General features: G+C 41.4%; 1 protein-coding gene across 1 annotated transcript in view; it reads right to left on the bottom strand.

Moving 5' to 3' along the window:
* The window catches only part of cntln (centlein, centrosomal protein), a 108,626-nt gene that overhangs the window by 82,849 nt on the left and 10,181 nt on the right, over window positions 1–15,596 (bottom strand). Inside the window, exons 5-9 of the mRNA XM_052137275.1 lie at window positions 13,907–14,041; window positions 13,194–13,334; window positions 10,950–11,083; window positions 10,703–10,865; window positions 10,374–10,538 (exon numbers count right to left, since the gene is read on the bottom strand). Of these exons, the coding sequence (XP_051993235.1) occupies window positions 10,374–10,538; window positions 10,703–10,865; window positions 10,950–11,083; window positions 13,194–13,334; window positions 13,907–14,041 (738 nt within the window). The remainder of the gene's footprint in view (window positions 1–10,373; window positions 10,539–10,702; window positions 10,866–10,949; window positions 11,084–13,193; window positions 13,335–13,906; window positions 14,042–15,596) is intronic.

The raw sequence follows: 15,596 nt of genomic DNA on the forward strand, positions 1-15,596 counted from the left end.
ACGATAACTGTTATACGCCTGATGTAAACACGATAACTGTTATACGCCTGATGTAAACACGATAACTGTTATATGCCTGATGTAAACACGATAACTGTTATATGCCTGATGTAAACACGATAACTGTTATATGCCTGATGTAAACACGATAACTGTTATATGCCTGATGTAAACACGATAACTGTTATATGCCTGATATAAACACGATAACTGTTATATGCCTGATATAAACACGATAACTGTTATATGCCTGATATAAACATGATAACTGTTATATGCCTGATGTAAACATGATAACTGTTATATGCCTGATGTAAACATGATAACTGTTATATGCCTGATGTAAACACGATAACTGTTATATGCCTGATATAAACACGATAACTGTTATATGCCTGATATAAACATGATAACTGTTATATGCCTGATGTAAACATGATAACTGTTATATGCCTGATATAAACACAATAACTGTTATATGCCTGATGTAAACATGATAACTGTTATATGCCTGATGTAAACATGATAACTGTTATATGCCGAGTGTTTATACTCGTCCTGTGCATTAACTGCATCAGTCTACTTCATTAGCGGTTTCTTTTTCTTTGCTTTGCGTGAGCTTAAATGCTTTCATTCTATACTTTCATTGTTTTCACACATTGCTTGTTGAAATATATGTATATATAAAAATCACAGGACAGGATATCAGCTTTTTTTGATTATAATTAGAAGCTTGTGTTTTTTTAATGGTGATAAAATAAATTATTTTACAATGTCTCTCATTAATTACCTTCATTAAATATTGTATTGAATAATACGTTTTTTATGAGTTTCAATATTCGAATACCAAATTATAGATGAACGCTCATCCCTAATTGTACCATGTCTCCGGTAGAAATATCTAATAAACAGTCAGTTTCATATTAGATATTTTTGTTTTTCTTTCCCTAAAATGTGTCTTTACCAAAACAGAAATTCATCATAACAAGGATTATATTTATCTGTTAGGAATTTCCTAAAGAATTTTATCAATTTAAGGACTGAAAAACCTGGAAAATTGAGATTAAAAAGCACCATTTCCTCCGTGTAATGTGTGTCCAAAGACGAGATCTCGCACTCCACTTTCATTGAATGACCTCTTACTGTCAGATAAAAATCACAAATGGCACAAATGCACTAAAAACAGAGTTAATAAATGCACCGCAACGGCTGTGTGATGCACGTTAAACTCTTAAAGTGACAGTACCGTTATAGTGAACGAATGTAAATGATGTTATTACTTCTAAATGTACTCATTATTTCAAACATTGACCAATCATATCATATCATATATATATATATATATATATATATATATATATATATATATATATATATAAAGTATGTTTATGTGTTTTTTTAATAATTTGATTGTCATGTGATTATTATAATCACATTTGAACTTTTATATAATATCATATATATATATATATATATATATATATACACATTTTAAGATATAATATTAATAGAAAGTAGAATTTAAATATTTTTAAAAAGTTCAAATGACATTATAATAATCACGACAATCAAATTATTAAAAAAAACACATAAACATACTTTTTTCAGGACAGGATCGGTTCAGCTCTGTTGATCAGATGAATGTAGTCCACAATATTTTCTTATAGTGAAAGGTATATGAGAAACTCTTTGAGCATTTATATTGTGTATTAAAGAACTGTATTTTGATGATAAATTATAATGAGCACTTTGTGCAAACAATAAACATTTTTTTGCCATACTTTGTCATTTAAGTGTCATCATATCGAATCGTGAACCTCATGTCGTATTTCAAACCAAATGGTGAGATAATCATATCGTCCCATCCCAAGTAAACAAATGTTAGTGCTGGATGTGCACTGGTGGGTTCACTTCATGCCAGTGCAAGAGGGATCAAGTGGAACCAGTCCAACTCCAAGCAAGACATTACAAATCCAATGCAACCTTGTATCGGTATTGTAAGATTTGATGATTTGGTTCAGACCGGATAGAAATGGGTGTTACATAACCGATCTCTTCCTCAGAGGAGAGAGAACACAGAAACAATCTAAAGTTCAAGCACTAAGTTTGAAGACAGTGATGACTGGTAATTACTGCCAACAGACGACGAGGCCTTGGCACCTGTGTTTCTTTCTGAGAGTGAGATAATGAAAAAACAACAGCACTGTCATCACCTTCGGGTTCCTGATTGCATTATCAAAACTACAGCCGGGCTTGGCATCTGGGCGTGACCTTGTTAACTGCCAGGGTAATTAAGTTTAACCAATTGGGAGAGGGGATGATAAATTATTAGCAGGTAGATTTTGTTCACATTTTATTAAATTGGCCTGCCAAAAGGGTCGGCCAAATTATCCAGGGCCTCATTTGTTGGAGGCCAGCCACATTGGCGCATCTGTTACAATTATTTATAATTTCAAGCAGTCGAAAACCAACAGAGTTCGGCGTCAGTCGCATAAAGCAATTTACAAATGATCTGATGAGGGAGCGTTTGAGCCTTTTTCCCTCAGTTCTAGTCAGCAGGGAAGATGAGAGGAGGAGGAGGAGGAGGAGGAGAAAAAAGGGTGAGAAACAGAGAGAGTGTGAAAGACTGAGTAAGAGCAAGAGAGAACAGCGTGCTGTAATTACAGAACACGATTAGGCTCTTCTGGGAGGTTTGCTGGGACTGGTGGTCTCAGTGTAGAAGCGGAGGGAACATATGGAGGGGCTCGTGATTGCTCTCCCCGAGGCCCGTGACCCGTCTGCTGGCAGAGCCGCGAGCTGCATCTGAATTAGACTGTTCTACACATGTACCATTTTTGCCACAAAACAAATCTGATCACTGTTAATTATGAAGCAGCTATAATCAGGCCCTTAACTGTATGAAGCCAGTAGATGAGGGCTTCGCTTTGGGCCACAGCTGCTGTAATGTGCGTGATTGAAGGTGAATTTCCAGTACAAGCATTCCCTGTATGGTTGTCCACCGGAACACACACTGGCATAAGCATGCTAAAGGTCTAAACACAGAAGCTCGACATGGTTCGCATGAACACAGACGTGAGCGGTGCTGCGGGTCAGGGTTGTGTTTGAGCGGGCCTGCTGATCAGAGCCCCTGCAGATGGACAGGGACTATATGTGTGTGAATAAGTGACCGGTTGGGCCTTTAACACATGGCTGGGGTTTATTAATGAGTCTCAGTACACACGCTGCTGATCTAATGAAAGCACTTGAGCACAAGAGCTCGTATAATTACTGTCGAAAACATTCAAAACACACTCACCATCATCCAACAAAATGTTCTATGACAGCCAGTGGCTGGATTGATTTTTACATCAAACAGCATTCTTGATATAGAGCTGAAGTCAACGTTAAAAATGTGTTTTTTTAACTATAAGAAACCTTTGAAGAAATCACAGCATATGTCAAACAGTAGTCACGATTCTTTATATTGCTTTGAACCACTGAAAGGTCACAGTTGCTCCGTTATAATACACAAAACAAATATCTAAATATTCCCTAACTGTTTATTAGTCAGCTAAAACTGCCAAGGAAAATATGGTCTAATTAAAGCTGGAAATAACAGAATGACTTAAAAGCTGTTCCCCTGCATGGGGTTGCAAAAGACAACGTTTGTGCTGGTGTAAACATGGTGCATCTCATAATTAATGCACCCGATTGGCATAGGCGACTTGATGTCACATCTTCACATTACAAGCACTACTGATGGCCGCCGTTTAAGCAATTACACTTCATTTGATCGTGCAATTGCAAACACTTAAACAGCCAATCATAACTGGAGTTGAGAGCTACTTAACCTCAACATACTCGCAAAAACAGACTTTTGGTTAAAGATGATTTAAAGTTGACCTATTATGCAAAATTCATTTTTGTACATGAATGTGAGTCGGCAGTGTGTGTACACAACCACCCTACAATGTTAAAAGTGTTTCTTATATTTCTATTCATCAAAAACTGTGTGTCAAAATTAACGCTTTTCCTTTCTGCTCTAAAGTGACTTCACGTTAGATCAGGCCACGCCCACGACTGGTGATGGACTCCGCCCTGTTATCATAGCTCCTCCCCTGAGTGATGGACACACAGTCTGCTGGAGCAGATACAGTGAGAAGAATAATGTCTCATAAGTGTCTGTTGTTGCTGTAAAAGTGAACATAAGAGTCTTCATGAACTCCCGCATCAGAGCCGCTGAAGACAAAGTGCACAAGTTTAGTTTTTGGAGAATAAGGAAATGTGCCCCAAAACATACAAAACCGTGGTGTGTGTGTGTGTGTGTGTGTGTTTGTGCAAATCATTTACACCGAACTGCTTTGTGAATGAGTGTCAATATAAAGCAGGATGTGATTCTCAAGCATGGATCAGCACCAACTGTTCATGTTTCAGCTTTATATCCTGAAGATGTATCGCACTTTATATTTCTGAATGTGCTTGTTAGCTGATTCCACGGCTAATGCAGCTAAAGTTAGCATTGTCTCTGATTGTATTCACGGAGACCAGATATACAGATATATATATATTCATACAGATATGGCTGAACTCCGGGATTTACGCTGTCAGTCAGGTTCTGATTTATTGTTGCTGTAGCAACCGAAGCACGAGCTGTAAAGGCACAGCCCTCTTCTGGAAAGGGGGCGGGGAGCAGCAGCTCATTTGCATTTAAAGAGACGCACACAAAATCAGCGTGTTGTTATTTCCACCCAAAAAGAGGCGTTTATAACATGATATAATAAATGATCGTGGGGTATTTTGAGCTTGAACTTCAGACACATTCTGGGGACACCCGAGACTTATATTACATCTTGCAAAAAGGGGCATAATAGGTCTCCTTTAGGAGTATAATTGTACTTCATAGCACCCCCGTTTTAATTCTTTGTTCAATCAAGCAGGCTCATCGATCACACTAATAAATGTTCAGGATCAATAACCTCTTAATTATAACGTAGTCTGTTCTCAAAAAGCATTTTATTACAAACACTATGATCCTAATAAAGTGCTCAACTTTTGCTTTTGTAGCTCATCTGCCTCAAGGTTCGACATGATGAGCATTCAGAGATGATATTCTGCTCAGCACAATTGTACAGAGCAGTTATCTGAGTTACTGTAGACTTTCTGTCAGCTTAAACCAGTCTGACCATTCTCTGTTGACCTCTCATCAACAACTGGATGTGTTTTAAGTGTTTAACACCATTCTGAGTAAATTCTAGAGACTGTTGTGTGTGAAAATCCCAGAAATACTCAAACCAGCCCGTCTGACACCAACAATCATGCCACACTCCAAATCACTGACCTCACATTTTCCCCATTCTGATGGTTGATGTGAATATTAACTGAAGCTCCTGACCCGTATCTGCATGATTTTATACACTGCAGCCACACGATTGGCTGATTAGATAATCGCGTGAATAAGTAGGGCGAATAAAGTGCTCGGCGAGTGTAATTATTTTCGGATACATATAGCGAATGTTCATAAGCAAGATGCATTTGGACATTATTATGTAAGAAACGTTAGCATGCCTCTGGCTATTACCCCGTTTACTGTCTAAGACACACCGGGTGCGAGCGCTCTAAAAAGTTTGGGAAGCACTTACTGAAGTAGTACAATGGGACATCATCCTGCTAATATTTTCTAAACAAGTTGAGTGGAACAAACTGACGAGGCGGCCCACAGTGATGCACGATACCTCCTAAAGATTTAAAAACAAACACATTGGCAGCCTCTCAGTATGCTGGAAGCTCAGGGTTTCGGCATCAGATAGTGATCAAAAGAAACACATCTACTCATCTAAACATGACCCCACATAACAAGCTGTGTGTGCAGGGAGCGGACACTTCAATTATACATCTGACAGCTCGGGCTTACACTAACACTAATAACACGCAGGCAGATGTTGAGAGGAGCGTCTGGGCTCTAGAATAGGGAGAAATGGGGAGAGATACATTGAAATTTCATCACCTGAGAGGTTTCTCACGATCTCAAAGTTTAATTAAATTCATAACATTCCACCTTTTAAATAAATCCTCCTATAGGTGAAAAAGTTGATTAATTAATGTCTTTGGCTGTAACACTGAAGCTCTGGCCAGAAGAGCTAAATACAAAAAAATAAAACCTTGTTTAGCAAATCTGCATGTCAAAGAATCCACACGTTAGCACAACACCGTAGGAGGCGAGCAGACATGCATGTGTAACTATTCTTTGTCATTCTTTGTGTTAACACGGTGCAATATCTAACATGCATAACAGCTGTAAACGTCCTTCTCCCCACCACATTTTGCCATAAAGTGTTAAAGGGGTAGTTCAACCAAACGTGAACATTCTGTCATCATTTCCTCAACCTCATGTCATCCCAGATGTGTTTGACTTTCTTTCTTCTGCAGAACACAAATGAAGATTTTTAGAAGAATATTTCAGCTCTGTAGGTCCATACAGTGCAAATGAATGGTGACCAGAACTTTGAAGCTCCAAAAAGCACATAAAGGCAGCATAAAATGACTGAAGTGATCTAATCTGTTTTAGAAGAGAAGAGACCAGAATGTAACTCCTTTTTCACAGTACACCTCGCCATTGCAGTCTATAGACATAATCATGATTTCAAGCTCAATTACACTTCCTAGTGCTTGACGCATGTGCAGAGCGCTAGATGGCGCTATAGGACGTGTGATCGAGCTTGAAATCATGATCACCAAGGAGACCGCTCATGTCAAGATATATAGTGAAAAAAGGAGATATACTTTGGTCTGTTCCCACCCAAAATGGTGTGGATCACTTAAGAAGATCTAGATTTAATCACTGGAGTCTTATATATTACTTTCATGCTGCATTTGTGCATTTGTGTGCTTTATAGAGCTTCACAGTTCTGGTCACCATTCACTTGCATTGTATGTAACAACAGAGCTGAAATATTCTTCTAAACATCTTCATTTGTGTTCTGCAGAAGAAAGGAAGTCTCACATCTGGGATGACATGAGGGTGAGGAAATGAGGGAATTGTATTTTTTGGGTGAGCTGTCCCTTTAAATACATTGCTAATAGAGTTCCTGGGTAATCCTGTGGTGGCCAGTTCTGGATTTTGCTCGCAACGGCTCTCAACTAGACATAAGAAAGATCTATGCAAATGAAATGCAGCATCAGAGCACCATTAAGTGTTGGGTGCGTCTCAATCGGTTCCCAAGTTCAGTAGTCGGGGCACTAATCAGCGAGCTGACCATTTAAAGGGCTGTCTCGTTCGCAAAATTGTTCCAGTGCACGGAAACGTTCGCTCCTTAAAAAATCCCACAATGCACATCATGTTCCCTGACGGGAATCGTCGTCATGTCTTCTGAAGTCTCCAAATTCCAAGCATTATTTTCTCTTTAAATGACTTGTTAAACAGACTTTTGTTGTCATTTAATACTTATTGTTTCATATTTAAAAGTATAATTTCATATCTTCATTTCAGATATCTAGTCATAATTTTATATTCAAAATATTATTTTCATAACATTATTTATGCACTGTAAATCATGTGCAAATGCATTTATGCCACCTCCTTGGCATACATTCCCTGGCATAAATGCCACTTCAGATGCCGCTTCCGTCACCTTTGCAGTGTGAACATGGCTCAAGATGTGCACACCCTATTTTTTGTTAAATAATAAACAAAAAAAGGATTATTTATGGGGTAGGACGCATCCTGCACTTTAGGCACAGAAGAGAGGGAACCCGGCACGCAGTGGCCTTTGAACTCTTCTTTAGCCCAGACTAAATACACTCTCTTCAACTCCATATTCAAATGAGAGTCAGGTCGCTCTCCGCTCTCTGCCGAGCAGCACTTTGATCATTCCTAACATTTAAATTTAAAACAAAGCTCCAACAACCTGTGCATTACATTTAGCAGGTGTTCAGAAAGAAGTTGATACAGAATTTCAGATTACGCTAGAATACACATCCCAGTCAGTGCAATTATTGCTGGGAACAGAAAGCCCTCTTGACTGCGTTACACCTTGGGATGACTGATCAGTTCACTTTGATGTCTGCAGGTAAAACAGTTATGAAACAAAACAGTGAGGCAGCTGCTACATGTGTTCAGTAAACACCGTTTCATATTCAAAGCAAGACATACCAACTCTGCATACCGCATGCACAGATTATTGTGCCTACCAAAAAAGAAGTGATGTGATATAATCTCATTTTGATATAATTTCATTATATGAAATAGCATTGCTTTACTTACTAACTCAACCACTTACTGTTCAATACAATTTTCGATTCTGTTTCAGATACATATGGGTTCATTTCAGTTTTAATGTCCCTTTATGTCCCAGCTAATGCTGTCAATTATACAGGGGATCTTTTAACTGGGTACACATTAGGAAAATGTCAATTTTATAACATTACTTTTCATAATTTCGGTCACATTTGGATCTTTAAAAATGAACATGTAAATGTATTTGTGACGAGGAGGGGGGCGGGGCCGGGCCGTGACTACGCACAAACAACCTGGTGGCTGGTACTGTCTCTTTAACATGAGCGCATGTTAATGAGAGAGGACTCGAATGGCTTTACATTATCTGTGCGATACATGATTAAATTAAAATGTTTTTGTGACTCCAGTCAGGTCTGCTTAGCAACCAAATTGGCCCAGTTGCTAGGGAAGGTAGAGTCACATGGGGTAACCAAATTGGCAGGTTGTTAGGGAGGGTAGAGTCACATGGGGTCACCAAATTGGCCGGTTGCTAGGGAGGGTAGAGTCACATGGAGTAACCAAATTGGCCGGTTGCTAGGGAAGGTAGAGTCACATGGGGTAACCAAATTGGCAGGTTGTTAGGGAGGGTAGAGTCACATGGGGTCACCAAATTGGCCGGTTGCTAGGGAAGGTAGAGTCACATGGGGTAACCAAATTGGCAGGTTGTTAGGGAGGGTAGAGTCACATGGGGTCACCAAATTGGCCGGTTGCTAGGGAGGGTAGTGTCACATGGGGTAACCTCCTCGTGGTCACTATAATGTGGTTCTCGCTCTCGGTGGGGTGTGTGGGGAGTTGTGCGTGGATGCCGCGGAGAATAGCGTGAAGCCTCCATTTACCAGCCAGTTGCCAAATATATTCACTTTAGGCAGGCCAAATACATACAAATTGTCCCGTTGTGATTTAATGTGCTGAGTAACGTCATTTTTCCCACCGTGTCCGATATTAAAATCAGTGTGGCACACTTTGCAAAAGGAGTGGGCATTGTTGATATGGCTCAGAGATATTAAATGAAATTCTTCCATCCAGCTGTTGTTAAATTTACATGTATATTTTGTATTTTTCACCGGAGCGCCACCCGAGTCTTCTCCTCATCTACCAGTGATGAAATACGGGAGACTCCCGGGAAAAACGGGAGTGTGGACAGGTATGTCTGCCAACATTAAAACTGTATGTGGGTGAGAAACAGATCAATATTTATGTACCCTTTTTATAAATTGTTCTCCCTGCCCATTAGGGGGCAATATTCACGAAGAATGTGAATCACAAGAAAAAGAATGTGAAAGTGATCCGTTTCTCCCCCACACCTATCATATCACATCTGAAGACATGGATTAAACCTTGTGGATTACTTTTATGCTGCCTTTATGTGCTTTTTGGAGCTTCAAAATGCTGGTCACCATTCTCTTGCATTGTACGGACCTACAGAGCTGAAATATTCTTCTAAAAATCTTCATTTGTGTTCTGCAGAAGAAAGTAAGTCACACACATCTGGAATGGCATGAGGGTGAGGAAATGATGATTTTTGGATGAACTGTCCCTTTACGTCCATTTACTAAGGGGCAGCCAATATGCAACTGTTTGCATCCACACTGATGATAAAAGACACAACACCTGAGTCAAGCGTGCAAAACTTGAAATAAAATCTTGCAACGAAAACAATGACACCCTACATCTGGAGGATGGCTTCAACCCACAACAACAGGAGAGAGATGATGAACTTCTGAAATCATCCAAGGAGACGCGTGAGAGTGTAAGTGATGGGAAGGTAATATCGGTACTGACAGAGCTGGATCTGCTGAGAAGAGCAGGAAATATAGGGAAAGCATTCTCAGCGAAGCTCTGGCAAGGTTAATGTCAAATGTTTAAGAGTTGTCAGGCAACATGAAGACTTGAAAAAAATTAACCGAAACTCCTGACCATCTCTTCTCGTGTCTTTCAGAAAGACATTTAATTTATTGTAGATGCGGTTTTAACCGAGCATGAAAGTAAAATAAGAAAATAAAAGAATACAAGTGAAATGAAGGGTGTGTGGTTTTGCTGAGGTGCTCATGTAGCTTGCTTTGCATACAAAGGGCATCGAGCATGATGTAAATCTGTCATGGTGCTCCCCACACAGACTCACCTCGCAGTGCCCCGCGGCTGCTGTGAAACTCTGCAGCTGTGCCCGGAGTTCCTGGATCTGCTGATCTCTCTGGCTGAGCTGCGTGCTGAGGTCTGCTTCCCGCTGGCGGAGTTGTTCCTCGCTGTGCCAAAGGGCCTGGTATGACACGCTCAGCTCATTGTAGAGCTGTCACAGCAGACAGAGACAGAGAAGGACAAGCTCGGTTAACACAAAAGTCCTTCGATGAAGAAGACAGGTTCACTTCCCTAGGTGTTCCGGGGTGACTTATGAGGACAGACGCGAAGATCATCTGAAAAAAAGCGACAATGCACACATTTACAGACACGTACCTTCTGGTAGGAGACGCTGTCTGCCGTGTGGGCCTCTTCTTGGCTGCGTAAAACTCGTTGCGTGTCCAGGTTAAGGCCCTCCAGTTGTTGTATAAGATTGGCCTGTTCTCCTGCATGTTCGACGCTCTGCCTGTACAGACACTGCAGGTCCTGCAGCTCCCGCCTGGACACGAACACACACATGGCACTCAATTCATGCATTCAGGGTTAATCAAAGCTCAGTCAGACCTGTGCAACTGCATCTTACTTGAGTTGACAGAGCTGTTCTTCTTTGCTCGCGCCTTCCTGTTCTACAGAGGAAAGCTGAAGGGACAAAGCAGTTGACCGACTCTGAGCCTCTAGAACTTCCTGTCTGCTTCTGAACACTTCCTCTTCCAACTTCTGAAAAAAAAAATGTAAATAATGTATATTGGCAGAGTTATGGACCCTTTTCATATTCGGAAGTATTCTCCATTTACAGAAGTAAACATTTGCAGGGTAAACTTTGACAGCGGCGAATGGGCGATCACGGAAAATATATTTTTAGCTTACCCGTTTGCGCCAACATCAAAAGAAAAACGCCACATTTCCACAACTTTCCCAAATGAAGAAAAAACATGTAACACTATAATTGTGATTATGAGGGATAAAATGCATGTATGCTAATAGTAAATTATTCATATTTTACTTGGAATCATTTAATAAAATATTCAGTTAAGCACGCAAGCTGATCTGTGACACGAGTGTGTCAGAAGCGACACAAAATGACGTGGTTGCTTCTGAAAATGTGCATTCGTTTTTCTGGTTAATGATTTACGTTTGCGAGGGACATTGTACTCATTCAAACCTCCATCTAATATTCCCCTTAAAAACCTTGTCTGATTACGACACCATTTCTTTCGCTTTTGGCGTCCCCCGCTGGACATTTCACTGGGAAACTGCAGCCAAACGTGAAATGACGTAGCACGTGTGGAGGCTTCACGCTATTCTCCGCGGCATCCACACACAACTCACCACACGCCCCACCGAGAGCGAGAACCAAATTATAGGGACCACGAGGAGGTTACCCCATGTGACTCTACCCTCCCTAGCAACCGGGCCAATTTGGCTGCTAAGGAGTCCTGACTGGAGTCACTCAGCACACCCTGGATTCAAACTCCAGGCTTTAAATAAAATGTAATTGTTTATTATATAACAAAATTGCACAGGGATAGAATGACATGAAGTATTATTTTAAATGTCAAATCTTTTCTAAATACTTAAAAGTATTTTTTTTTTGAGATATGTTATTTGTTACTTGGTTGCTAGGGTAACCACATGTAGTTGCTAGACGGTTACCAGAGTGATAATTAATGAGGCTCCTTGCTATCCTGAGTAAAATAAATCAACTCGGAAGTCTCTACGATGTTGTGGTGCAGATATGTGATTTGATACTTGGTTGCTAGGGTAACCACATATGGTGCCATTCTTTAAAATAATACCGGAATCGTTAGGAGGATTCGGAACCAGTACGGTTTGCTTTTGGGTCTTTAAAGGAGGGGGTCTGAGAACATTTGGGTTGTTTGCATATACACGTTATACCGCTCAGAGCGCTTGGAGTGCTCAAACGATCTAGGTGTGAAAACGCCCATTTTTAAAAACTAATACAAGGGTAATAAACATTATTCTATAGTGTCAAAATTGGAAATTTAAGAAAGTTTGCTTGATTTATGCAGCCAAATAATGCGAAAACGGGTCATCACAGTCTCTGAAAAGGGTCCGTTCACAGAAGGCACACACAGCTGAGTGCATGACCTCATACGAACAAAACACAGACAACAGAAGAAAAAAAAAGAAGAAGAGCAACTAAAGGACAGAGCGTGAGCTCAGACAGGCAGCCTATCAGCAGTATATCACAGGACCTGATGGAGATAATGAGAAGCAAACAGATGCCGTGCATCAAACGCTCAGGCCAGGGAGAGCATGGGGCAGCCCTCATTAAAAACTAGCCAGCACAGACGGGGGTCGCTGAAAGAAACAGAGAACACGGGAGGAAAGGGGACATAGTCCGAGCACCGCAACAATCTTATTTAATTAGACTAGTTAAAGTTTAAGGTCCGCACGGTCCTGCCTCTGTCCTTGCCCAGAAAGCGTAATGAACACAAATCTGTATGTAAAGCAGGAGACGGGTAATCACACAGGTGCTTGAGTGACACTCAACCCGCGAGGACCCGCAAAGCCCTATTTAACATACACAAACGCTGAATGAGGCTCTATGGAACATGCTAACAACAGCTCCAGGGTCATTATAGCTGGAGTCACTAAGTGCTGGGACACGTTGCACAGTATATGCTCCTACTGCTGAGTGGGGAAAAGAAATGGGAACCCACCATGTTCAAGTCATTATTTGGCTCCCCCTGTGAAGATGTCTATCAATATTTAACATTTGTGCATAGCGAGACGAGTTCATTTACATGGATTCGCTTAGAAAGTGTACGGAAGAAAGAATGGAACGAGGAGGATGGGACCTTACCTTGACTCTGGAACTGTTGAGGTCCCGCACTTTCTCCAGCTCTGCCTGAGAGGATGAGCTCTGGGCATCTAATTGGTTCCTGGCTTCCAGGAGGGCCCGTCTGCCCTCCTCCACGCACGCCTCAGCCTGCCTCCTCACTTCCTGCTGGGGGAAAGAGAGTGGTCACAGTGCCAGGATGAAAGCTTGAGCAGGGCCGGAGAGAGAAGTATGGAGCTCACCTGTGCTGACAGGGCAAGCCGAACCCCACGCAGGTAGCCTTATGCATGGGCCGTCTATAGCTCTAATGACAGCTCTAATGAGAATAGCTCCACTACAGGCCCATTAGTCTTGCCAGCCTGCCTTTGATGCACATCTCTCGCTCCCCCCCCCCCCCTGCCCTTCTCTCCTTTACTAAAAGAGACCATGCAAAGACACATCCTCCCCAGATCTTCACTTTATCAATTAATCATGCCAGTCCCATTAGAGGGTAATTAAGGAGAAGCCACATCACATACACACACTTTCCTCGGCCATCATTAAGTATTTATCGAGAAAGTTGCTTTTCCGAGTAGCCTCCACTGTCACTCCCACCCCAACCCTAGATTTTGAGGCCTAAGGCGATTGCCTCCAGGGGCTTGTCAGGTTGTTTTTTCCCCCCCTTCGCTCACTTTTTTCGGTGTCACAAGCACAGAGCCAACGCTTTAAAAGTGGTGCCAGTGGAAATTTGTCCAAACCTTAAGTTGTCGACTCTTATTCCCCAGTCTGTGGCGCAGATTTGCCAGCTCCTTCTTCATTAGACCACACTCCTCCTCACTGCCACGCAGCTGCTGGACTTGGCTGTTTAGCTCCAGTTCGTGCGCAGTCACTTTCTGTTTAAAGAGCCACACGAGAGACCAGAAGAGACTGCTATTAGTCAAAAGCAATCTGGGTATGTGTTTACAGGACCGAGCGTTGGGTTCCATTAGTAGTTTCATTAAAGGTGTCAGCTGTGGCATGATGCAGAGACAGGAGGATACGTCATGTGGAGGACTTTCATCCTGTAATGTTTTCAATTGAGACACGGGTCAGACGTTAGGTAAGATTAGACCTTATTCGCAGTAGTTTGATGGGAATGAAAACCAGGCGGTGAGGTTCGATGGGTAGCACTGTTGTTTAGTGGCATGGTTCAGCGGATGATCCATTGAAAACATGCCTTTCCAAAAATATTTCCGTAGACCCTAGAAAACCCATGGAGTGATGGTGGTGTAGTGGGTTAAAGCACATAAATGGTAATCAGGAGGTTGCTGGTTTGATCCCCGCAGCCACCACCATTGTGTCCTTGAGTAAGACACTTAACTCCAGGTTGCTCCGTGGGGATTGTCCCTGTAATAAGTGCACTGTAAGTCCCTTTGGATAAAAGCGTAGAGAAAATTTAAGAAATTAAAATTAGAAAAGTTATCCTATTATCTAGGACCATCTAGAAGCTTTATACAGTGCACGCTATCGAAGTGACTGGAAGTCCATCCCTCACAGCCTTGTTTTAATTCCCGTCAATAAATCAAATATGGCACTAGCGGGAATAAGGTCTATTAGCTGTGCAGTGGCATCAGCAAACAGCACCGCATCAAGCGTGCAATGATAACACTGTGTTAATGTCAAATCAACAATCCCATTCTTTTAGAAGAGCGGCGCTTCGGTTATCCCACAGCCATCTCTGATGTGCCGATAATCCGTTCCTGTCACTAAAACACACTTCATCCAGCTGGGTCGAGCTAACTCGATGCTGGCCACAGATATCTCAAAAAATAACCCCGAGCTGTGGGAGGCAATTAATTGCCATGTTGGGGGAAATCACTTGAATCTTTCCAGATATAGGACTTATGCTTGGTCTGTGCACCATGCAAATGCAGGTTTTAATAGAGATTTATAGCTCAAGTGAAGCTCAATTCAAAATGTTGATAATGAGGTAGGCAAGCACTGTTCTAACCCCAGTAGTTCTCAATCGGTAGGAAAAAAGGTTTAAAGAAGTTAAGAGGTCTAGGACAGAGAGATTAGCATTAGAAATCCCCAGTGCAGTTCAAAAATGAAAGCTAATTATGTTACAAAAATGGAAGAAGAGGGGTAATGGGGGGAGGGGGGGTGGAGTGGAAAGCTGGTCAAAGTTAGTGTGGAAAAGCAGACATGAGACGAGGATTCAGCAGACCATCACACGGCCAAGGTAGGGAAAAGAAATTAATCACCATTTAAGTTCGTTTGGCGCAATATTTGGACGAGACGCATGCCAGTGGTCTTGAGCGGTACCAAGAATCCTGACTATTAATGAGTTTCTGAAACGGGGCACAATGACCATATTCTCTTAACATGGCAATGAAACTGATAGAAGAGAGCCATTCAAAACTGTACGTGACATTTTTAATCTCTAAATTGTAATAATTAGAACTGTCA

This window comes from Xyrauchen texanus, chromosome 11 (assembly GCF_025860055.1).
Source record: "Xyrauchen texanus isolate HMW12.3.18 chromosome 11, RBS_HiC_50CHRs, whole genome shotgun sequence".
NCBI lineage: Eukaryota > Metazoa > Chordata > Actinopteri > Cypriniformes > Catostomidae > Xyrauchen > Xyrauchen texanus.